The sequence below is a fragment of the Macaca fascicularis genome, chromosome 19, assembly GCF_037993035.2.
Source record: "Macaca fascicularis isolate 582-1 chromosome 19, T2T-MFA8v1.1".
Taxonomy (NCBI): domain Eukaryota; kingdom Metazoa; phylum Chordata; class Mammalia; order Primates; family Cercopithecidae; genus Macaca; species Macaca fascicularis.
The window spans coordinates 10,005,099-10,028,691 of NC_088393.1; the positions used below are offsets into that span (position 1 = coordinate 10,005,099).

Consider the following 23,593-nt stretch of genomic DNA (forward strand, 5'->3'; position numbering starts at 1 on the left):
TTTAACCAAGAGAAATTTATTGCCTCGCAGTCCTGGAGCCTGGAAATCCATTATGAAGGTGGAGACAGGGTTGGTTTCCTCTGGAGGCCATAATGAAAGCATCTGTTCCAGGTCTCTGTCCTTGGCTTGCAGATGGCCATCTTCTGGTGGATTCAGTCTTCTCCGTGTGTATCCTTCCTTCACTTTCCCTTATAGGGACACCAGTGATGTTAGATTAGGGATCGAACCTAACAGCCTCATTTGAAGTTACTCACCTGTTTGAAAACCTTATGTCCAAATACAGTTATAGTGTAAGGAACTAGGACTTAGGACTTACAAATAAGGAGTGGGGCAACATCCAGACCATACCATTTAAATTGCAGGGTTTCTCTCCAATGTGAGTTCACATATGCACATTAAGGTTTGTGGGATTCAGAAAGGTATTCCCAGATTCTCTACAGTATTCATAGGGTTTCTCTCCAGTGAGATTTCGGATGTGTTTGGTAAGGCTTGACAATTCCGTGAAGTCATTTCCACATTCCCTGATGCAGGGTCTTCTCCACTGTGAATTCACACGCGTTCATTAGGACCTGAGATACAAAGTTGCTTCCACATTTTTACATTCATAGGGTTTCTCCCCAGTGTTTTCATGTCTTCAGAGAGAACGCAGACACCTTTAGGTCTTCCCACATTCCTTACACTGACAGTCTCTCATCTGCATGCCTTCTTTCATGATTTCGAAAGGAACTGGAAGAACTGAAGGCTTTCCCACACTCTTTACATTCATAGGGTTTCTCTCCAGTGTGAGTTCGTTCATGTAACTGAAACGAATTGGAGTAACTGAAGGATTTCCCACACTGTTTACATTTGTAGGGTTTTTCTCCAGTGTGGATCCGCATGTGAAGGTTAACACAAGTGGGAAACTTAAAAGCTTTGCCACATTCTATACACGTGTATGGTTTTTTGGCACTGTGGGTCCGCATGTGATTATTAAGACTAGAGGAATGCGTAAATGCTTTCCCACATTCCAGGCACTCAAAGGGCTTCTCTCCAGTGTGAATTCTCAAATGTCCACTAAGATTTGAAGAAATAGCAAAGGCTTTCCCACATTTGACACATTCAAAAGGCTTCTCTCCAGTGTGAGTTCTTGTATGTTCACTAAGGCGAGAGGATCTGGCAAAGGCCTTCCCACATTCCTTACATTCATAGGGCCTCTCTCCACTGTGAGTTCGCGCATGCTTAGTAAGGTCTGAGTTCTGAGTGAAGGCTTTCCCACAGTCCTTACATTTATAGGGTTTTATTCCAGTGTGAATTCGAAAGTGATCACTGAGGCATGAGGAATTTCTAAAGTATTTTCCACATATCTTACATTCAAAGGGATCCTTTGCAGTGTGAGTTTTTAAATGTTCAGTAAGTTGAGAAGGTGTAGTGAAGGCTATCCCACATTCCTTGCATTCATAAGGCTTCTCACCCACATGACTTTTCATGTGTTGACTTAAGCAAGAGGAAACAGTGAAGGCTTTCCCACAATCCTTACATTTATAAGGTTTCTCTCCAGTGTGAGTTTTTCTGTGCTGAGTAAGCTGACAAGACCTAGTGAAGGCTTTCCCACACTCCTTACACTCATAGGGATTGTCTCCAGTGTGGGTTCCCATGTGAATGTTAAGGTATGCAGAATATCTAAAGCTTTTTCCACATTCCTTACATTTGTAGGGTTTTTCTGAACTGTGACTTTGTATATGCACAGCAAGGTCTGTGGAGTGAATAAAGCCTCTCCCACATTCCTTCCATTCGTGGAGACTTTCTCCATTGTGAGTTCTTAAATGTCCCTGAAGGTGTGAATGATTAACGAAGGATTTCCCAGAGTCACTGCAATCAAAAGCTTTATCTCCTGTGCACATTCTCTGGTGAACAACATCAGGGGTCAGGCTGAAGGCTTTTCCACACTGACTAAACACAGAACGTTGCTCTCCAGTAGAGGTTTTCTTGTGCAGAGTAAGGAAGTCTACTCCATACAGATGACACTCAAATGCGTTCTCACTATTTTGAGTTCTCACGTGTGTCTTAAGGCATGAGTGTTCACTGGAGACATCTCCACATTGCTTAACATCATTGGCCTCCCCTCCGTTGTAGCTTCCTATCTGTTGATAAAGGAATGAATGATGATTAAAGGACTGTTCAGACTACTAACAGATTCCACTCATCAGAAGAGAGGAACATTGTGATGATTATTTGCGTGTTTACCATTTTCATTACACACATACAAGTACTGCCCTTTTGATTTCTTTCCAGTGGAATGATGAAAAGCTCCTGTCAGGCTGTGCCATCTACTCTAATCTCAAATGTCTGTAGACTTTTATGAAATTGCTTTAAAAACTCACTATCTAGTTACAAATGTGTACTTGATGGGAACTCTAAAACACTTAAGTGTTGGCTGGGCACGGTGGCTCACACCTGTAATCCCAGTGCTTTGGGAGGCCAAGGGGGGCAGATCACCTCAGGTCAAGAGTTCAAGACCAGCCTGGCCAACATGGTGAAACCCTGTCTCTACTAAAAATGCAAAAATTAGCCAGGCATGGTGGCGCGTGCCTGTACTCCCAGCTACTCAGGTGGGTGAGGCACAAAAGTCGCTTGAGCCCAGGAGGTGGAGGTTGCAGTGAGCCAAGATCGTGCAATTGCATTCCAGCCTGGGCGACAGAGCAAGACTCAGAGAGAAAAACAACAGTAAGTGTCAAGCTAGGTTTCAGGTATCCCCAGGTCATCGTATTGAGTCCTCTCCAGAGTCATTATCCCTCTGGGGAATGCTACTTATCTCAAAGAGCTCTCATTCTGCTAATTTTCTTTTTTCTTTTACTGTAATTAAATTAATTTAGTTTTTAGAGCTAAGATGTTGCTATGTTGACCAGGCTGGTCTAGAACTCCTAGCCTCAAATGATCCTCCCACTTCAGTCTCCCAAAGTGCTGGGATTACAGGTGTGAGCCACCATGCCCAGATTTATTCTGATTTTCTATAATGAAATCCCCAATCATCTCTAAATGTGAAAACTAAGACGTATCCTTGTTAATCTTACCATTTGAATCCCACTGGAGTTTGGCTCCCCCAAAAAATCTTGCTGAAGGGCTGACTCTTTGGTTTTAAGTTGCACTTTCCATTCTGAAGCTAAAGAGAAAAAGAAATGTAAGGATTTAGAGACACACAGGGTAGACAGATGGAGCTGAAAATGAGAGAGATCATTTGTATTTGTTTTCTTTTCTTTTTTTTTTTTTTTTGAGACAGAGTCTCGCTCTGTTGCCCAGGCTGGAGTGCAATGGCATGGTCTTGGCCTCCCAGAACCTGGGAGGTCTCTGCCTCCCAGGTTCAAGTGATTCTCCTGCCTCAGCCTCCTGAGTAGCTGAGACTACAGGCACGTGCCACCACACCCAGCTAATTTTGTATTTTTAGTAGAGATGGGGTTTCACTATGTTGCCCAAGTGGGTCTCAAACTCCTGACCTCGTGATTCATCCGCCTCAACCCCCCAAAGTGCTGGGATTACAGCCGTGAGCCACTGCACCTGGCCCCTGTATTTGTTTTCAAATTAAACATGGTAACAAAAAACAAGACAGATTGTATATCAAAAATGTGGCAATAATAAGGATATAGCGTCAAAATTTTACATAGTTTACTACCAACTGATTCTATGAAAATTAAAAACTCATGGTGAACACAAAGAATATTACCATGGAAGGGAAGTCAAGGAATAGGACAACAAGCACACATCAAAACAGGGAACTTGTTTTTCTTCTTTTTTTGAGACAGAGTTTCACTCTTGTTACTCAGGTTGGAGTGCAATGGGACAATCTTGGCTCACTACAACCTCCACCTCCCAAGTTCAAGCGATTCTCCTGCCTCAGCCTCCCAAGTAGCTGGGATTACAGGCGTCTGCCACCAAGCCCAGCTAATTTTTGTATTTTCAGTAGAGACGGGGTTTCAGCATTGTTGGCCAGGCTGGTCTTGAACTCCTGATATCAGGTGATCCTCCCGCCTCGGCCTCCCAAAGTTCTGGGATTACAGACATGAGCCACCGGTGAGTCACCATGCCCAGCCTTTTTTTTTTTCGAGACAGAGTCTCACTCTTTCAACCCAGCTGGAGTTCAGTGGCACGATCTTGGCTCATCGCAACCTTCGGCTCCTGGGTTCAAGCAATTCTCCTGCCTCAGTCTCCCTAGTAGCAGGGACTACAGGAGTGCGCCACCACACCCAGCTAATAGTTGTATTTTTGTAGCAATGGGTTTCACCACGTTGGCCAGGCTGGTCTTGAAATCATGACCTCATGTGATCCACCCGCCTCAGCCTCTCCAAGTGCTGAGATTACAGGCGAGCCACCACACCTGGCCTAAAACAAGAACTTTTAAAGAAGAAACCAACGGGTCCTATCACAGGAAAAAATGAGTAGACAAAGTTAAGACTATGAGAAGCTAAAGATTTCTTAACTTCTAAGAAAGAAATGGCCTAGCTGGGCAAGGTGGCTCACGCCTGTAATCCCAGCACTTTGGGAAGCCGAGGCAGGTAGAACACTTGAAATCAGGAGTTTGGGACCAGCCTGGCCAACGTGGTAAAACCCCATCTCTAATAATAATACAAAAAATTAGGTGGGCATGGTGGCACACACCTGTAGTCCTGGCTACTCAGGAGGCTGAGGCAGGAGAATCACTTGAACTTGGGAGGCTGAAGTTGCAGTGAGCCAAGATCACACCACTGCATTACAGCCTGGGTGACGGTAAAACCGTGTCTCAGGAAAAAAAAAAAAAAAAAAAGGCCTCAACACTGTGAGATAAACTGCATCTTAAAAAGTTTTCTCATTATGGCCAGGTGCAGTGGCTCACGCCTGTAACCCCAGCACTTTGGAAGGCTGAGGCAGGCGGATCATAAGGTCAGGAGTTCAAGACCAGCCTGACCAACATGGTGAAACCCCATCTCTACTAAAAATACGAAAATTAGCTGAGCGTGGTGGTGGGCGCCTGTAATCCCAGCTACTCAGGAGGCTGAGGCAGGAGAATCGCTTGCACCCCAGAGGCAGAGGTTGCAGTGAGCTGAGATCCGGCCACTGCACTCCAGCCTGGGCGACAGAGCGAGAATCTGTCTCAAAAAAAAAAAAAAAGTTTCCTCATTTTACTTGTAAACATACTGAACTTACTGACCAGGGCAGTCCATCATGAACACTCACCTTGGAAATCACCTCTCTGCACTGTCCTAGACTCTTCTTGTTCTAGCCAAGAGATCAGACTGGGTTTGAAGAGCTGATACCCTGTGCACAGAGAAAGATTCATTACCAGAAGAGGCTCATGCAAGAGATGACAAATCTTTCCATAACTCAGTAGCTGCAGTTCCAATGGAAGCAGTGAAATTATTTTAAAAGGGCTAAAAACGCAAATATCATCTGTCTGTGCCCCCAAAAGATTGGTGATCTCTGATCCCTGAAGCCCAAATCCAGGCTGATGTACATACTTACAAAAAGCACTAAGACTTTTATCCAAATAGGAAGTTAAATGAAACAAAGAGATCTTCATTCTCATGGGAAACAACTATACATCTCATTCTTCAACATTATAGCACATCAGATTCATGAGAGCTTGTTAAAACACCTGACAGGGCCCCTGTTGCAGAGTTTCTGACTTGAGTATGTCAAAGGTGGAGACTGAGAACGTACAGCTCCAATAGTGCTGATGAATCTCTACCACCAAGTAGAAGAAACCCTATTAGGGCAGGGACTATGTCTGTTATTTCCCACTGTGTTCAGAGTTGCTGTCTCTGATGTGCGATACAGTAAATACATAACATAATCTGTTCCACAGCAGGTTACAAGGGATGAGGCCAGTCTTACCTACTGTGGCCAAATTCTTATAGTTCTCTAGCATCACATCTCTGTAGAGGTTTCTCTGAGTTGGGTCCAGTAAAGTCCATTCTTCTGGGGTGAAGTCCACAGCCAGATCATCAAAAGTCACTGAATCCTAAACCATCACACACATGCTGGCTTGAGTCACATAACATGTCTACCGGTGTTCGCTGCAAAATGCAATACCTACAGAGTCTGAGGGCTCACACTGCCTACCCCAGAGTTCACTGGTCCCAGGAGGTCCTCTCTATCCACACTCACTCACTGTCAGTCCCCTCCAGTGACATGACTTGAATGGCACTTCTTACACATGATTGTACCTAACACAACCAGACTGGGAGGTCATCTGATTTCCCTCCACTGCAGCACACTCTTGAGCAGATGCTAGATAAACGCTGGTGAATGGATAAACTATCTCAGCAAAGGATACTTTTATGTCCCTTACCATGTGTCAGAACACTCAACAAAATAAAAACTATGCAGTTGGGACCATGAGGGAAGACTAATTAATCAACACTGAAATACTGGGATGGCATTCAAGGCAAACCCTCACCCATATGACAGGCTCCACTCCTTCAGGGAATTTGACTAGGGATTCGGTCCTTGAAGGAGGCTTTATTTGCTTTAAGAAGCTCTGGAGATAATTCTGTGTAGAAGGAAATGTGTCTATCTGGTGATGCAAGTATGATATTTTGGAGAAGGATACACTCCCTGCATACCTGGTAACAACTTGTCAGACAGCCAGCCACCACCCTTTCCACTTCTGTCTTTTCTTGAAGGCAGACTGGGTCCCTGTAAAGACCTCATGGAAAAGAAAGAAGGCATGAGAACCCAGGGCTGACCATAATTCCCACATTCACACACCCCAAAGTCCTGCTGTGAGATTCCCATATACTGCTGCACGCTCAAGAAAACACACACATACCCACTACCGCTATCAATTCCAGGGCAGTTCTGCCTCACCTAAAGGCAAAAAAAAAAAAAAAAGGATGGTCAGCCATGCTGCCCACTGGGAAAAGGGTAATAGTCTTATTTTACAGATAATGAAACTTAACCATGGAAATACATAGCACCTCTTCCCAAAGCACACACAGCAGGGGGCTGCTGAAGCATTCTGCCAGGTGCGATGGCTCACGCTTGTAATCCCAGCACTTTGGGAGGTCGAGACGGGCAGATCACTTGAGGTTAGGAGTTTGAGACCAGCCTGGCCAACATGGTGAAACTCCGTCTCTACTAAAAATACAAAAAATTAGCCAGGTGTGGTGGCACACGCCTGTAATCCCAGCTACTCGGGAGGCTGAGGCAGGAAAATCGCTTGAACCCGGGAGGCAGAGGTTGCAATGAGCTGAGATTGTGCCACTGCACTTCCGCCTGAGCAACAGAGCAAGACTCTGTCTCCAAAAAAAAAAAAAGAACAAAGCATTCCCTAGCCCATGTTAGCACCTCAGAAATTAAGTTGCAGTGTTAATGATCAGGCACAGGCCACTGGACTCCACATTGTGCGGGGGGACACCTAAAGCAGGGTCTCTGAAAATGAACAGAAACAGGACTTACCATAGGACAAATCAATGGCTGCCATCCCGCAGGGCTGACGGCTAAATGTGCTTCAAAATGCCTTTCCTTTACTCCAAGGATCACTCCAGGACAGCTTAGGAATCTACACGGACAGAGGTAACCTCCATTCTCTTTATCCAGTGTTAATGGTGTCCTGTTTGTATAAATCATTAAATCATTAATCAACAAGCATTACTTATCAGTCATCAGACATCATTAGCACTCTCTCTGCAGAGCATATAAGTGAAAGCCACTGAAAACGGTGTACACTACAAATATTAGGACCACCAGCTTCCACTACTGAGGAACGGTGTGTGTCAGAAGCCACACTAGCAGCTTTATATACATGCTTAATTATCATAACCACTCTTTACAGTAGATATCAATGACCCCTATTTGACAAAGAAAAAAACCAGGCCAGGCATGGTGGCTCACACCTGTAATCCCAGCATTTTGGGAAGCTGAGGTGGGTGTGTCAGTTGAGGTCAGGAGTTCAAGACCAGCCTGGCCAACGTGGTGAAACCCCATCTCTACTGAAAATACAAAAATTAGCTGGGCGTGGTGGTGCGCGCCTATAATCCCAGCTACTGAGGAGACTGAGGCAGGAGAATCGCTTGAACCTGAGAGACAGAGGTTGCAGTGGGCCGAGATCACACCACTGTACTCCAGCCTGGCAACATAGTGAGACTCTGTATCAAAAGGTAAAAAAAAAAAAAGAAAAAGAAAAAAAATCTACATTCAGACAACACTTGGCTTTGGTCCAGAATCATCCAGTTTGGAAGTTGCAAACCAGGACTTGAATGTAGGCAGTTTTGTCCCTGACACCCAATCTGTGGCTGCTCTGACTTTCCCACATGACCAGCGCTGGTCTAAACCTGCACAGTGCAACACCATGGTCACTACCCACATGTGTTATTGAACACCCACTCCATATTAACCTAACATGACCAAAGAACAGAATGTATTTTAATTTAATAAAATTTATACAGCTAAAAATTTAATAAAAATTAATCACAATCTTTAATAAATCAAACACAGAACAACAGTGCAAATACTGATTGACAGAATGGAATCTGAATGATGAAAATCACTGAAAACTGAACAGTTCATTATCCATGAACCAGCTACACCCCCACAAGGACGCTACAGCCTTTATTCTACGAATGAGAAGGCTAAAACTCTGAAGTCACACTGGGTTACAGAAACCCCATGTCCAGACTCCTGGTGTAGATTGTACCCACTTCCATGGGTTTCAAACTGGGGATCCTTAGGCTGAAGAGGGCCACAAATGTGTTTCGTTTGGTGAAATCTAAATCAATCATGTTATTTTATTTAAACCTGAAATATAATTAATGCACAATTAAAAGTGCAGATCTTAGGTATTCAGTGGATGAATTTTGACAATCGCATACACTTGTGTAATCAAAAGCCTCAACGAAATGTAAAACACGTTCGTCTCCCCTGAAAACCTTCTTGCCCCTTCCAGTCTATTCTTTCACTCTCAACTCCAGATAAGCACTCTGTGATTTCCCTCATTTAGCAGACACGACACTGGACAGGTAAATTAGGCAGTGTGCTCATCTCTCGCAAATGTACATCCTATCTTCATTTTTCTCTACTATTTAAACAACATGAGATAAATATTCTAAAATCTCCCACTGCAACTGTGGACTTGTCTATTTCTTCTTGTGTATCTGTAATGTATACTCCTTTACACATCTTGTAACATTACTGGGTAGATAGATACACACATTGTATCTATCTGGGTATCTAAAGTATCTAAAGTATCTAACATTGCTGGGTAGATAGATACACACATTGAACTTTCCTATGTTTGGAGCAACAAAACCTTTTATCATAAGGAACTCTGTGTGTCTCTAGGAATGTTCTTGGATGATGCTGGGTGACAGACACTGTGACCTGCTTTTCTTTGTGGAGTCTCTGTATCTCATGGGCAGCCTTAGGTATCTTTGGGTGCCAATGTTCTCCTTTACCTGGCATGGAGCCTAAAGGCACCCATTGATGGCTGGACAGACAACTGAGATCCTTCTAAACACTGTTAAAGTACACCCAGACTACAGCCCCTTCACAATTCATAACACAATACACATCTGAGTTTTGAGGAAATGTATTGAACTACTCAATGAATGCAAGGGTGACAGGAATACTGTCTCTTTCTATGCACTTATCCACCACCCACGGCCTGTCTGCATACCAACGACTGGTTTCCCCCAGTCGCCTGATGTGGATACTTAGTGCTCTCAGTACCCTTACTGGCACCCTAACTTCCTCTGCTCATGAGCCCAACAGCCAGGGTTGCCTGCATTCCAGAGGGCTGTTTCCTGCTTTCCCCAAGTCTGACGACTAGCACCCCCCAAAAGTACAGAGCAGAAGCACTATAGCCCTGCTAAAGGCTGACCCTGAAGGGCAGTACTAAAGGAAAATCTTCCCAGTGGCAGAGCTTCGGGCAGTGTATTGGCCTGCTTCTGGGTCTGGAGTAGGAGTTGACAAGATGCATGCATACACAAACACAGACTCATTAAGAGTTGCCTATGGCTTGGCTGGATGGTCAAAAATGTGGGAGGAATGCCAGGTGCGGTGGCTCACGCCTGTAATCCCAGCACTTTGGGAGGCCACAATCCCAGCACTTTGGGAGGCCAAGGCGGGTGGATCACGAGGTCAGGAGTTTGAGGCCAGCCGGGCCAATATGGTGACATCCTGTCTCTACCAAAAATTAAAAAAAAAAAAAAACCAGCCGGGCATGGTGGCTCACACCTGTAGTCCCAGCTACTCGGGAGGCTGAGGCAGAAGAATGGGTTGGGCCCAGGAGGTGGAGGTTGCAGTGAGCCGAGATGGTGCCACTGCCCTCCAGCCTGGGTGACAGAGCGAAACTCCGTCTCAAAAAAAAAAAAAAAAAAAAAAAAAAGTGTGAGGAACCAGAGTGGTAACAAGGAAACCTGGGAGAAGGTACATGGACGGACCTCACTGAAAGGACAGATTGTGTCCCATGTGAATGCCTACCAAAGGTGATCCACTAGAAATAAGGCGGACAGAATCACGCACACTAAAGATACCTATTAACTTTTCCTAGCTACCTCAGTGCTTGCTCAATGGGCCCATTAAAAAATGTTCATGACAGCAGGGATAAAGGCTATGCATGGGCTCAGCAATAAGGACTTCCCCTTACCAAGTCTGACTCAGCTAACATTACTGCTGGGCCTAATCTCCTGAAAGCAGAAATTAACCCTGAGCACCCAATACGGCGCCATTCCTTAGAGGAGACCAGCCAGCCATGCTGTAACGGTTCCTCTTCTATCAGGAAATATGACTCATCCTCACCAGAACAGACTCATGTTCTGCTGTGGATTTGCCTTTCGACTAGTTAGGCTTCTGCTGGCACCACCATCCACGGACTCACAACGTGCTTTATCAGCAGTCACGGCCTCCACACAACAGAGTTTCTAAACAAGAAAAGCATCTCACTGCAGAGAAGTGCAACAGTAGAAGCACGTCCTTAAAATCAACTGGTCCCATCGCACAACCCATCACTCAGAAGCAGTGGATCTACGTGAAAAGTAGAATCGCATACTGAAAACTCAGTTACAGGGCCAAATGGGAGACAACCCTTAGAAAGGAATTCTGTCCCACAGGCCAAGGAGTATGCTTTGAGTCAGAGAGCCTTCCATGGTACTGTCTCCCCACAGCCAGAATACATGGGTCCAAGAATTGATGAGTGGGCCAGGCGCAGTGGCCCACACCTGGAATCCCAGCACTTTGGGAGGCCGAGGAAGGTGGATCGTTTGAGGTCAGGAGTTCGTGACCAACCCGGCCAACATGGGGAAACCCCATCTCTACTAAAAACACAAAAAAATTAGTTGGGCATGGTGACACATGCCTGTAATCGCAGCTACTTGGGAGGTTGAGGCAGGAGAATGGTTTGAACCTGGGAGGCGGAGGTTGCAGTGAGCCGAGATTGTGCCACTGCACTCCAGCCTGAGTGACAGAGCAGGACTCTGTCTCAAAACAAAAAACAAAACAGGCCAGGCGCGGTGGCTCACGCCTGTAATCTCAGCACTTTGGGAGGCCAAGGCGGGCAGATCACAAGATCAGGAGATCGCGACTATCCTGGTTAACACCATGAAACCCCGTCTCTACTAAAAATACAAAAAATTAGCCAGGCATGGTGGCAGGTGCCTGTAGTCCCAGCTACCAGGAGTCTGAGGCAGGAGAATGGCATGAACCCGGGAGGTGGAGCTTGCAGTGAGCTGAGATCGCGCCACTGCACTCCAGTCTGGGTGACAGAGTGAGGCTCCGTCTCAAAAAAACAAAAACAAAAACAAAAAAACAAAAAAAATAGAACTGATGGGTGAAGGTGGAATTAACTCCACTGACAGAAGTTTGCTTCCACTCCCAGCGACTCAGAGCACTGCTGGTCCAGAAATCTTCTTAGTCCCTAGTGGAAAATGCCTCCCCCGTTACGGTTCCAATGCACTGGAACAGGAGATTGCCACCTGGCCCTTTTGGGCTTCATATACCACTAACCCAAGAGGGAAAAAAAAAAAAGGTTAATCTACTGGCTGGAGTGGTTAATCCCAATTATCAAAGGAAAACTGTGGCACTGCTAGACAACTGAGGCAAGGAGGATGAAGTGATGAAGTGTAGAACCTCTGAGTACTTCTATACTCCATAGAAAAGGTTAACGGAAAACCACAGCTGAACGAAGGCAGGACAACAGAGGACTCGGACTCTGGGCGAAGGAAGATTTGGATCGCTCCTCCCTGGTACAAAACCCGGAGCAGCTGAGGTTCAAGTGGAAGGCTGGGAAAATATGGAATTAGTCCCTGAAGAAGTAAACCGTGGACATCAACTGCAACCTCAAGACCAGTGACAGAAACAAGAAATGTAGTTTTGCACATTTTCTCTGTGCTTGTTATATCTATGTGTGTCTATATCCATGTGTTTATTTAAATGAATCATTTACTTCTATCTTTTTCCCGCTTTTATTTTATATACACATTATTAGGGGTTACATGTGTAATTGTGTCTTTAGGAAACAGAATCGTTAGAATGGGACTAAATTTGAGGAGTAACTGACACGGCCCGTGGTGGGAAAACAAAGGACTGTTTGAACTGCACATCTTCTCAGTCTGGGGATGGGTGAGGACTTCTCTCGTATCTTCTTAGGTAGGAGTATAGACTTGTTTAATTATTCCAAAGAAGCTCCTATGTGTGTAGGAGAGTGCATATGGATGGTAAAGAACCAAAGAGTGAAATATGCCAGTTAGCTGTTTATGTATCTCAGCTCCAATACCCCCATCGCCTTTGTCTTAGTTAAAACTTCCCCTGCCTGTGTAGCTGTTTGTTATATGGCCCGCTTGTTCCTCACCTCACTGGCCCCAAACCCAACACATCTCACAGCTGCTGACTACAATGAAACTTAGTGGCCAACACCAGAGTCATATAAATAAGACCTTTCCTTTGTGCAGCCAATCCACAACCCCCAAAGGAAGGCCTGAAGGATAACGTCCATGGACCTTAATAAAGCAAGGCCCCACAGGTCCTCTCTCATTCCTACCCCACAGGTTGAGCACCCGGCTGTCTCTGGACTTCCATCAGCCTCCGAGAGCAGCCTCCCGTTCCAGGGATCTGTGAGTAGGAGGGCGCTTCTGACATTTCACGTGTTTTGTTGTGCTGCCTCCTCTACATGTTGCCTGCCCAACACACTGGAATGTAACTCTCCTCCCCATCTGGGTAGGGCTAGAATTTGCAGCCACTCTTCAGAGACAGAGAGAGACCCCTTAGACCAAAACAGAGGAAAATATACTCAGTGCAGTGAACAGGGTGTGTAGTCACAACCCGAGGGACACAAGCCCAGGCCTTCAGATTGCTCTTGGCCTGCTTACTACCTGGCCCACCCACATGGCTGACACCATATGGGAGGGCTCCGTGGCCTGCTGGGGTGCCTCCCTGCTGCTGTGCACTGCTGCCTGGTGTCTTTGTGGAACGCTGCCAAAACTCCCCTCCCTAAATTGGGTGGGTCCTCCATAGTCCAAGTGCTCCCTGGGACTCACCAACTGCTAGCCTTGGGAGGGCAACAGGGGTATGACACTCACTATCCAAGGCTGCTGTCACTTCCCCAGATAGGAACTGCTGGGCTGGAGGAAGCCAGCTGTATTCCCAAGGCCTCACTCTGGCACCGCGGGGTTGCTACTGAGAGGCAGAAGTGGGTAAGGCAGGCTCTGGGCCAATCAGAGCGTTGGCGGAGTGCAAGAGGAAGACCAGCATTCTGACTGCCTGCTGAGTGGAGAGACAGTACGGACAAGACCACCAGACTTCCCACCCTGACAACAGTAGCAGCCCCTTCACTGGGGAGATGACGGCACCTCGCTGGCAAGGCTGCTGCCGGGGTCTGCTATTCCCATGACATTGTCTTCCCTTGCATCTGTTTCTCTATGCCCCCACCCTGACGAGGTCAACCGGGCGCCCTAGACAGAAAAGTGGCTGCCTACAAACGGGGCAGATGGGAAGCACAAATGGAGGCCAGAGATCAAAACAAGGGCCACTCGGGACCACTGGAAGCTTATCAGGTAAACAAAGGAAAAAATATTTTAGCCACCTGGGGATACAAGCCATTCTAACGATTTTACGTAGAAGAAAAAAAGAGAGGGAAAGAGGCCGGGCGTGGTGGCTCAAGCCTGTAATCCCAGCACTTTGGGAGGCCGAGATGGGCGGATCACGAGGTCAGGAGATCGAGACCATCCTGGCTAACACAGTGAAACCCCATCTCTACTAAAAAATACAAAACACTAGCCGGGAGAGGTGGCGGGCGCCTATAGTCCCAGCTACTCGGGAGGCTGAGGCAGGAGAATGGCGTAAACCCGGGAGACGGAGCTTGCAGTGAGCTGAGATCCGGCCACTGCACTCCAGCCTGGGTGACAGAGCGAGACTCCGTCTCAAAAAAAAAAAAAAAAAGAGAGGGAAAGAGACTGATCATCTTGAGGTCTGGACTTCCCAGTCCTCTACTGCCTAGAAGCACTGGGCCCCTTACCCCTCCTTCTTTTCCTCTTATCAACCAGAGACAGAAATTAAGAACCCTTCAGGCAGTTAAAAGCCTAAGACCAAAAAAAGAGAAAAAAGAAAAAAAAAAAAAAAAAAAAAGGAAAAAAAGGCTCGGGCTTTGGGAAGTTACAAGTTCAAGAAAAAAAAAAAGGAACTTTTTTTGAACTTTAAGTACAAAGCAAATGCCAGGTCTAACAAACATAATCCCGCTAGCCCTAGATTACTTAATGATTTAAACACAGACCATGAGACACAGGGAAAAAAATAATAGGTAATTAGATTTTAACTAACATTCGCTAAAATGTACCAATTAACAAAACTGCATAGGCCTACTCAATCTGGGGCTCAAATTACACTTATACCACTAAATTTAAACATTGTGCTCCCTAAAATCTTAAAAGGGTAAGTAAATACAAGAGAAAAAAATTAGGTATGCCTCGCTTTAACTGTAGCCTTCAGTTTCCCATAGTCACAGGACCTGTTGCCCTAAAATATTCCATATGAGGCATAAATATGCTAACATAATAAATAGAGACTTTGACACTTACAAATTGGCTGGATAAAATGGGACCCCAGGGATAATCAGTTAAGATACTTCACATGGCCCAAGGTAAGTTACAATAAGGCCTCAAGGATTAAAACTTCTATAAAACCTAATTAATGAAGGGGCGATTATCTCTACTGCTTCTCCATTTGACAGCCCAATTGTGCCTGCTCTTAAATCTGAAAACAAAATAAAGGGCACCTCATGCTGGATTACTACGGCCTTCACATTGTGGTCCCATCCACCAAGGCGCCCACACCCAGTATTATTAAAACTCCTGCTTCTATTCAATCAACAACCAATAACTATTGTGCTTTTAATTATAAATGTGGCTAATGTAACGTGTTTTTTTTTTTTTTTTTTTCTTGAAATGAAGTCTTGCTCTGTCTCCCAGGCTAGATTGCAGTGGCGTGATCTCGGCTCACTGCAACCTCCACCTCCCAGGGTTCAAGCGATTCTCTCCCCTCAGCCTCCCAAGTAGCTAGGATTACAGGTGCAAGCCACCATGCCCAGCTAATTTTTTTTCTTTCTTTTTTTTTTTTTAATTAGAGACGGGGTTTCACCCTGTTGGTCAGGCTGGTCTTGAACTCCTGACCTCAAGTGATCCACCCACCTCAGCCTCCCAAAGTGCTGGGATTACAGGCGTGAGCCAACACGCCCAGCCTGGACAACACGTGTTGTTCAGTGACTATTTCAACAGCCTCTCATCTGCAGCTTGCCTCTCCCTCCGATAGGACACAACACACCTTTTCCAGGCTACCCAACAGATCTGTTATCACGTAGGATCTTTGCAAACGAGATCTTAACAATATCCACCTTCCCCAGGAACGCAGGTATGCACTGCACTGGTAACAGCCTTCCCCAAGGAAACTCTCTTGACCTGCTCATTAAGGGGAAATAATTCCAGTATCTTTTAGTAATTTTTGGGTTCTGGTGGCAACATATTCCTGATTTACAAATTATACTTATAAATTAAATTAAAATCAACAAGCGCTTCTATTAATGCCTCGAAGAAAAAAAAAAGGGGGGGGGAAGCAACTTCCTAAAAGGACCTCCTTCATGATAGAGAGACTGGCAGCTTTTTAAATGCCTGCTGGAGTCTCTGGACCACTTATGATGGTCATTAGCTGTCCCAAGTCCTCTAGTAAGAGACACTGCCCCTCCTGACTTCCTGTTATTCACCAGTAAAACAAGTGACTGGCCATCTACAGGGCTCTCCTGGAAACAGAGGATCTCACAGACCTGAGCCTGTGATCCTCCTATGCAGCTGCCCACTGTGCTCTGGGTCAGGGACACAACCCCCCACAAGCTCTGCCTGGCCACTGAGGCCTCCCTAGGCCACGATGAAGCCAATCTCAGGCCCTCGGGTCTAATCCACCTGCAGGAAGCAGTGGCTTCCCCTGTCCTTCAGCCAGGGTGCTGAAGGAGGTCACCCCTCCCTCCTCCAGGTCCTCTGACTACCTGGAAAGCCCTTGGGATTAACTGAGTGAACAGTAATGGGAGTTCATAGACTGTGGAAAGGCCACTGCTGACCATCGTAAGTGATGGAGCTCAGCGGAATGCTGCTGCCTTCCATCCCTTAGCCAGGATGTCCCAAATAAAGGACAGGACCCAAGAAACAACGTGCCTGGCCAAATTTCAGGCAGCTGCCTTAGCACTGGATGCCCGGGTCAACAAACCGTCCCACCTTCTTCACGGTTACGATAAACTATTGGGTCATTACCTAAAAACTGTCCCTTTCAAAGTGGGGGGGGAAAAAAAAAACCCTGGGAATCTCTTGTCTGACAGATACCCAAAATATAAAGCAAAATCTCACATCTCTCCACATACTAAAAGCCACAATACAAGGCCTTGCCAGGACACTACTTATTCCCTTCGGAGTTACAGACTTCATTAGTAACCTAGATATATGTTTCACTTCTTTTTTGTCAATTTAATTTTTTTTTTTAAGAGGCAGAGTCTCGCTATGTTGCCCAGGCTGGTCTCAAACTCCTGGGTTCAAGCAATCCTCCCACTTCAGCCTCCCAAACTGCTGGGATTACAGGGGTGAGCCACTGTGCCCAGCCCATGTTTCATTTCTTAAAATACATAATGCTAGTCCCTCAAAAAATATATTCAATAGAACTTTCATTTCCCTAATAGATCTCAGATTACTGGTTTCACTGAAAGACAGAAAATGTCCTCAAATAACTACTTTTCAAATTCCAGTCCAAAAAACAGACTCTTGAAATTCTCTATCATGCTCTAGGGCTTAACTTATTTTCAATCTTGCCCCCATCCCATAAGGGTTGAAGGCCAAATTGAGGGTGCGTAGTCTCCTGGAACTTACTAACATTAGATTGTCCCAGAGGCCCAGCAGCTGCTTATCTGACAGGGGACCCATCTGAACATAAACTTCCACCAAAAGAAACAAAAACACGTTGTCAGGTACAGCTACATATCATTCTATTAACGGTTCATCTTACTAGGTGCTGTGTTGGTTTACAACCTGGAGGGCCACATCTACTTCAGTGGGTATCCACTTTAAAAGGATACCCTAGTGACACCCTATTGACTTTGTCCTAGCCCAAAATATCACCGCTGGAAACACTGCCTCCAGCAACACAGCCCCGACCCCAGACTCTGATGGTGGAGATGACCCCACCATTACACTAAAATCTCCACACAGTGATACCCGTGGACTGCCTCTCCTAAAACACAAATGGACACAGAACATTTTTTTCGTCCTGAACTGTCTGCTTAGCCCATGATCCTGGTAGAGTATTTGCTTTCCGCTCATACGTGCACACCCATATACCCATGCCTGGAGGAAAATCTGGTAGGAGTTACTAAAATTAATGGAGATTACTGTTTTCCCCAAGAGGCACCTACCTCATGGCAGTAAACTCCTTAATCCCAGGGAGGGGACCACCTACTCCCTGATGCCTTCTACTGAAGAAGGAATTCATGAATCTTACAAGTATAATTAAAGACAACCAAAAATTTTTACTTTTTCCTTCAAAAGCTAAGTGTAGCATAGCCCCTCCCTCTCCCCCCCCACCACCCAGTAGTCCAAGTTAGAGAAGAATACTAACTGCCTGTTTTTTCTTCTGTGCTCAGTAAGCTTTATCTGTACTTGCTAGTTTCACGTTCCTTGGGGCTCAGTGAGTTCCTACTTCACCTTCCTAGTGCAGCTGCAAAGTCACAAGGTTAATATAGAAACACAGTCTCCCAGGGATGTGGAACATGTAGTATAGATAAATGTAAAACACTGATCAACTGCCTCTGTTCTCGCTTCTGTAAGTACGCTTCCTGCATCAGTAGCTCCCGGCCACTGACTGCTTAAAAGGTGGCTGCTTTCTTTGTTCAGGGCTCAGACTTTGCTGGACCCTAGTCCTACTGAGCCAGGTGATCACCTTTTAATAAAGACGTTTCCTGAACTCACTCTGTTCAGTTTCTCCCATCTTTGATTGTCCCACAACACTACTACCCTTCCCACTTTCTATCTCAACTTCCAGCCTTGCCTATCCAACCACAACCACGCCTGCCCCTTGGTTACACACAATACCACTAACCTTTACGTATGCTTTACTAAATCATCAGCTCATATCCTCCAACATAACTGCCCTACATCCATTTTTAGGCCTGATGTAAGTTATTTGGAATCGAGTCGGACCCCATCACCTTTGGCTTACTTAAAACTTGCCCTCCCTGTGTACTGTTTGTGACATAGCCTACTTGTTCCTTACCTCACTGACCCCAAACCCAACACAGCCCACAGCAGCTGGCCATAATGAAACCTACTGGCCAATACCAGTCATGTAAGTCAGTTCTCCCCACCGCTCAGGTCTATCCAATCCACAACGCTGGGAAAGCCTGAGGGATAAGGCCCATGGACCATAACAAAGGCACAGTCCCACAGGTCCTCTCTGTCTCATTCCCCACCCACTGGTTAGCACCCGGCTGTCTCCTGACTTGCCATCAGGACCTCAAGGGCAACCCTCTTCTCATGGATCTGTGAGGAATAAAATGTTTCTGCTACTTGATGTGTTTTGTTGCCTTTTCTGTATCTAACCCACCCAACACACCAGAACATCTCTCCTCTTAGTCAGGACAGGGCTAGAATTTACAGCCACTCTCCAGAGACAGAGGCCTCAGGACTGAATTAGAGGAACATACAAAAAGGGGACATGGGATGGACACTGCACAAGGGAGCGTTGCCTCCTGGATACAATTGTGGCACGATGGTCAGCAGTGTGGGTGTGAAGGCATTGGAGGGTACTCTGTCCATGCCATGTGCCCAGAACACAGTCCTCAGGATACCACAAAACCCTGCCCCAGTCACCACCACCCTGTGGCCCTCCTAACACGGATGCCACATGCTCAAAACACTCCCACTAGCAGAGGCACCCTCTGCACATGTGCCAACCTGGCTTGATGGCTTGTGCCCCTCATGACGCAGACAATGCGCATACCAGGATGCATGCTGCTGCATGACCTATGCCTCAGAGGTTTGTTCCCAAAGACCTCCAAATGTGGACAATGATGTCCCAGGCCTTACAAACAAAATGGCATCCAAATTTTCTGTGCATAGCTGCCATCACCATCAGTGTGAGTGTGCCCCAGAGGTGTGTTTGTCACAGCACTTCCAGGGCAGACATGAAACAGTCCAAGCCTCATAGCTACAGTGGTGCCCTGACTCCCCCTACAGGCTGACCCACCCATTGCAGCTGGCCTTTGACTTGGAACACTGCTTCAATCTTGCCTAAGGACTATGACCAACTCCAGTCTGAGTAACCCAGCAAACTTCACCATCCAGTGGGCTACAGCCACACTGTGGCCAAATATTTTAATATGACCCCAGAGATCCCCACCTGCTGGCATGCATACCCATAGAAAACACCCTCCTGTTGAGTGTATACATGACCTCTGACCCGTTTCTAACAGAAGAATAAGCAAAAATGAAGAGAATGCAGGTGTGACTGAGGTCTCAAGTCAGTTGGGTTTTTTTGTTTTGTTTTGTTTTTAGACAGGGTCTCATTCTGATTGCCCAGACTGGAGTGCAGTAGCACAATCTCAGCTCACTGCAGCCTCCACCTCCCTGGTTCAAGTGATTCTCCGGCCTCAGTCTCCCAAGTAGCTGGGATTACAGGCACCCACCACCACGCCCAGCTAATTTTTGTATTTTTTTAGTAGAGTCGGGGTTTCACCATGTTGGCCAGGCTGGTCTTGAACTCCTGAACTGAAGTGATCCAACCACCTTGGCCTCCCAAAGTGTTGGGATTACAGGCGTGAGCCACTGCACCTGGTCTACTCTTATCTTGATACACATGTTGTACACATTACTGTTGCTGTAGGGCATGTATGTGTATAAACCTAGTATGTACTGCCAACAGTTTCTGAAATTGGTTTGCCAATACGCTCTCTAAAAAGTAGTATATGCACATCCTCAGCAACTTTATATCGGATCCGCATCAATGATTTCACTACGTGCGGCTAGCTCACTGGAACCCCTAAGTGCCAAACAGAGAAAATGTATACAATTTCAGTCTTCACTTAAAGTCGTCAACAGGTTATTGGAAACTGAGACTTTAAGCAAAATGACATCCCACAAAGCAAATTTTTTCCCATGCTAAGTGATATAAGCGAGTTAAGCTCCCACAGCATGTTTCTGGTCACAAAAATGTCACTAAACTGCTAAATAAAGACCCCAAACACTTCTAATATTAAATATTGAAATAAATGTGAGCTATATATACATTTTAAAAAGACTAATAAAAATAGGATGTTTATCCAATTTTTGATGAATCGGTGTGCGATGGAATTAACAGTGGTAGGTTAAATCAACAAATAAATGTTTCCAAAGCAAAAACTGTAAGGACTACCTCCTACCCCCAAGCAGCTCAAAAACAGTAACAAATGGGGCCAGCTTGCTAAGTGGTACCATTTACTATTGTACATTTGTATCATTCCCAAATGTTTTAGGAATTTTTATTTTACAATAGTTTGTATTCATTCATTCATTCTCCAATCCGCCTATTCCAGTTCCAGGATAAAAATGGCCAGAGCCCATCCTAACAGCTCAGGGCACACACACACACATTCATAGGGGGACGATTTAGACACGCCAATTAAGCTAACATGTGCATCTTTGGGATGTGGGAAGAAACCAGAGTGCCCAGAGAAAACCCATGCAGACATGGGAGGAACATGCAGAATCTACAGAGTGGCCCTACCGGAATTAGATTTTTTTTCCCCATGGATGTTATATTTAACAGACATTATTCTAAGATCTGTTGTATTTCCAGGCCATATGGCCCCTTCACAGCTTTTTGGCAGCCCACAATGGCAGGTGGGTTTTCTGGTCATTTACTTACATGGAGTGTATCAAGCCAACCCCCTAGGTGTATGAGTGTCTGTAAGGAATCACACAGAGTGTTTATTCCGGACATTCCTTCAGGGAAACAAAGGACTAATTTAGGTAGAAAGAGCCCAAAAGTGAATTGAAAAAAAACAACATTGAAAGAGGTTTTGTCTGTTTATGAATATACATATTTCCTAAGACTGATAATTAACATCAGTGAATTTTCACGGAGAGCTTATTTTTCAATGCTCAAGCACTGATTCTCATTAATCCCTTGAATTAATTTCTTATTCATGTAATTAAAACTCATTCATGCTTCTCCTATTTTCCCTTGATTTACATCATTTGTCAGATGTCACTTACTTTGGCCAGGGACAGTGGCTTACACCTGTAATCCCAGCACCTTGAGAGGCCAAGGTGGGTGGATCACTTGAGGTCAGGAGTCCAAGACCAGCCTGGCCAACATGGTGAAACCATCTTTACAAAAAAAAAAAAAAAAAAAAAATACAAAAATTAGCCAGGCATGGTGGTGCACACTTGTAATCCCAGCTACTAGGGTGGCTAAGGCAGAAGGATGGCTTGAAAACTGGAGAGGTGGAGGTTACAGTGCTACAGTGAGCCGAGATCCTGCCACTACACTGGATCCTGGGCAACAGCGAAACTCTGTCTCCAAAAACAAGATATCACTTACTTTTTCCTGTCAGTCATACATTTAAGATTAAATTATCCCATCACATTGTTTCCCCAACCAAAGAAAGAATACTGACTCTGTCAAACCTGGGGTAATCTTTGATGTACTCCTCTCTCTCACCCTAGAAATGGAGTCAGCCAATTCACAGAATGCTTTGGCCAGCTCTTATTTCCTTCCCTTTCAAACATGGCTAAATCATACCATATTTTTTGGTCTCAGCTTGAATATCACTCTTTTCTTAGCATTGCCTATTCCAAAGAAAAATAGAGAAAATAATTCTGCCCTCTACTTTACTTATAGACCCTCATCAACTTGTAATACACTTATTTGCTTGGTTACATGACAGCCTCCTCCCCTACTTTACAACCTCCCTAAGAACAGCCCTTGGCTGAATTTTTTTTACTATGCTTTAATTAACCATTCAGACACTCATTCTTTTACAGGATACACCAAGAAATGAAGGATACATTTAAACACAGCACAGAATACAATCAGAACTACCAAAATGTATAACTTTCTGAAAGAATGAATGACTCCGCAAAAAGACAATATAACGCATAAACAGTGTCTGCTAGTTTTAAAGAGACTAAAAGACATGAAAACTTGGATACATATTAGATTTCAAAACAATCAAAAGCACACATTGGAACAAAGTGGAGAACTGTACCTTTTTACACAGGGTACGTATTAACAACATTTTAAATTTTCTTGGTTCATAGTATTATGGTTTTAAAAGGACATGTCTTTATCTATAGGACACGTATGAGCAAGCATTTAAACCTTAAGTGTCACGCCTGCAATGTTCAACTTACTTCAAAGCCTCCATTCCTTCTTCCTATAAGCCCCTGTTTTGAAGCTCTGTGGGGAGGTACAGGCCTAGGAAGTTCAGATAAAAAGAATAGCTAGTTGAGTATTCTTGCTTTTCTTCAGTAGAAAGACTTGCGGTCTACAAACGTTTATATTCACATAGAGAAATAAGCACACCCTAGATACCTAAAAAGTAGCTTTATGTTTCTACCTGAATGTAGTGCGTCAAAAGTAAATACAGGATGCGCAAAAAGAAAAACAAATTCTCAGATAAAACAGGAGGAAGAAGCCCCCGAAACCAACTTTCACCCCAGTACTCACCCGGACGCGCCAGACTCGCCAGGTCCAGGAGATGGGGGGGACGAAGGACCACAGTCAACCTGACTCGAACGGCGAAAACTCGTTTCTGGGAAAAAGAAAGAAAGAAAGAAAAAAAAAGTCACAAAGATTGCTTTGGAGGACTTTGAAGCGGCAATCACCGTGTTTGCAAAAATCGTGAGGAAGCGCACTTACGAGAGATCCCGAAACGGCTCCTGGCCCAGGGCGGTACCAGTGACAGCTTGAGGGACTTTTTGGCCCCGGCGGACGCGAGGGGGGCAGGCAAGGCCTCTCTAAAGAGGCCCCTCGGCGGCCTGGGGCAAACTGGCACTTTCACCACCCCTTTCACCGCTGGCTCCCGCCCGTTATCCGACCTCGCCAAAGCTACGTCAAGCCCTAACATCACCAGGAAGAAAAGTCGTTT

General features: G+C 45.3%; 1 protein-coding gene across 4 annotated transcripts; it reads right to left on the reverse strand.

The window, feature by feature from the left end:
- Nucleotides 1-23,589, reverse strand: LOC101866448 (uncharacterized). Of its 4 annotated transcripts, XM_015440781.4 has the most exons (9): nt 23,365-23,589; nt 23,173-23,257; nt 22,857-22,920; nt 7,408-7,561; nt 6,573-6,655; nt 5,842-5,968; nt 5,185-5,265; nt 3,051-3,139; nt 1-2,120 (listed from the first exon to the last, which is right to left on the reverse strand). In XM_015440781.4, exons 4-9 carry the CDS (start codon nt 7,430-7,432, stop codon nt 675-677), a joined length of 1,851 nt encoding a protein of 616 aa, XP_015296267.3. In that variant the 5' UTR covers nt 7,433-7,561; nt 22,857-22,920; nt 23,173-23,257; nt 23,365-23,589; the 3' UTR covers nt 1-674. The 4 variants fall into 4 exon arrangements, with proteins under 4 accessions (XP_015296267.3, XP_073881853.1, XP_065391371.1 ...); XM_074025752.1 differs by lacking the exon at nt 22,857-22,920; XM_065535299.2 differs by lacking the exons at nt 22,857-22,920; nt 23,173-23,257; nt 23,365-23,589 and having other exon boundaries at nt 6,573-6,645.
- Nucleotides 23,590-23,593: the final 4 nt, after the last annotated feature.

What these genes read in the sequence shown, in the direction of transcription:
- LOC101866448 (XM_074025752.1), bottom strand. Translation starts at nt 7,432, where the DNA reads ATGGCAGCCATTGATTTGTCCTATG. An exon ending in AGCCATTGATTTGTCCTATG is followed by an intron (nt 6,656 to 7,407) that starts GTAAGTCCTGTT and finishes CTTTTCCATGAG; the next exon opens with GTCTTTACAGGGACCCAGTC. An exon ending in GCAGAGAGGTGATTTCCAAG is followed by an intron (nt 3,140 to 5,184) that starts GTGAGTGTTCAT and finishes TTTTCTCTTTAG; the next exon opens with CTTCAGAATGGAAAGTGCAA.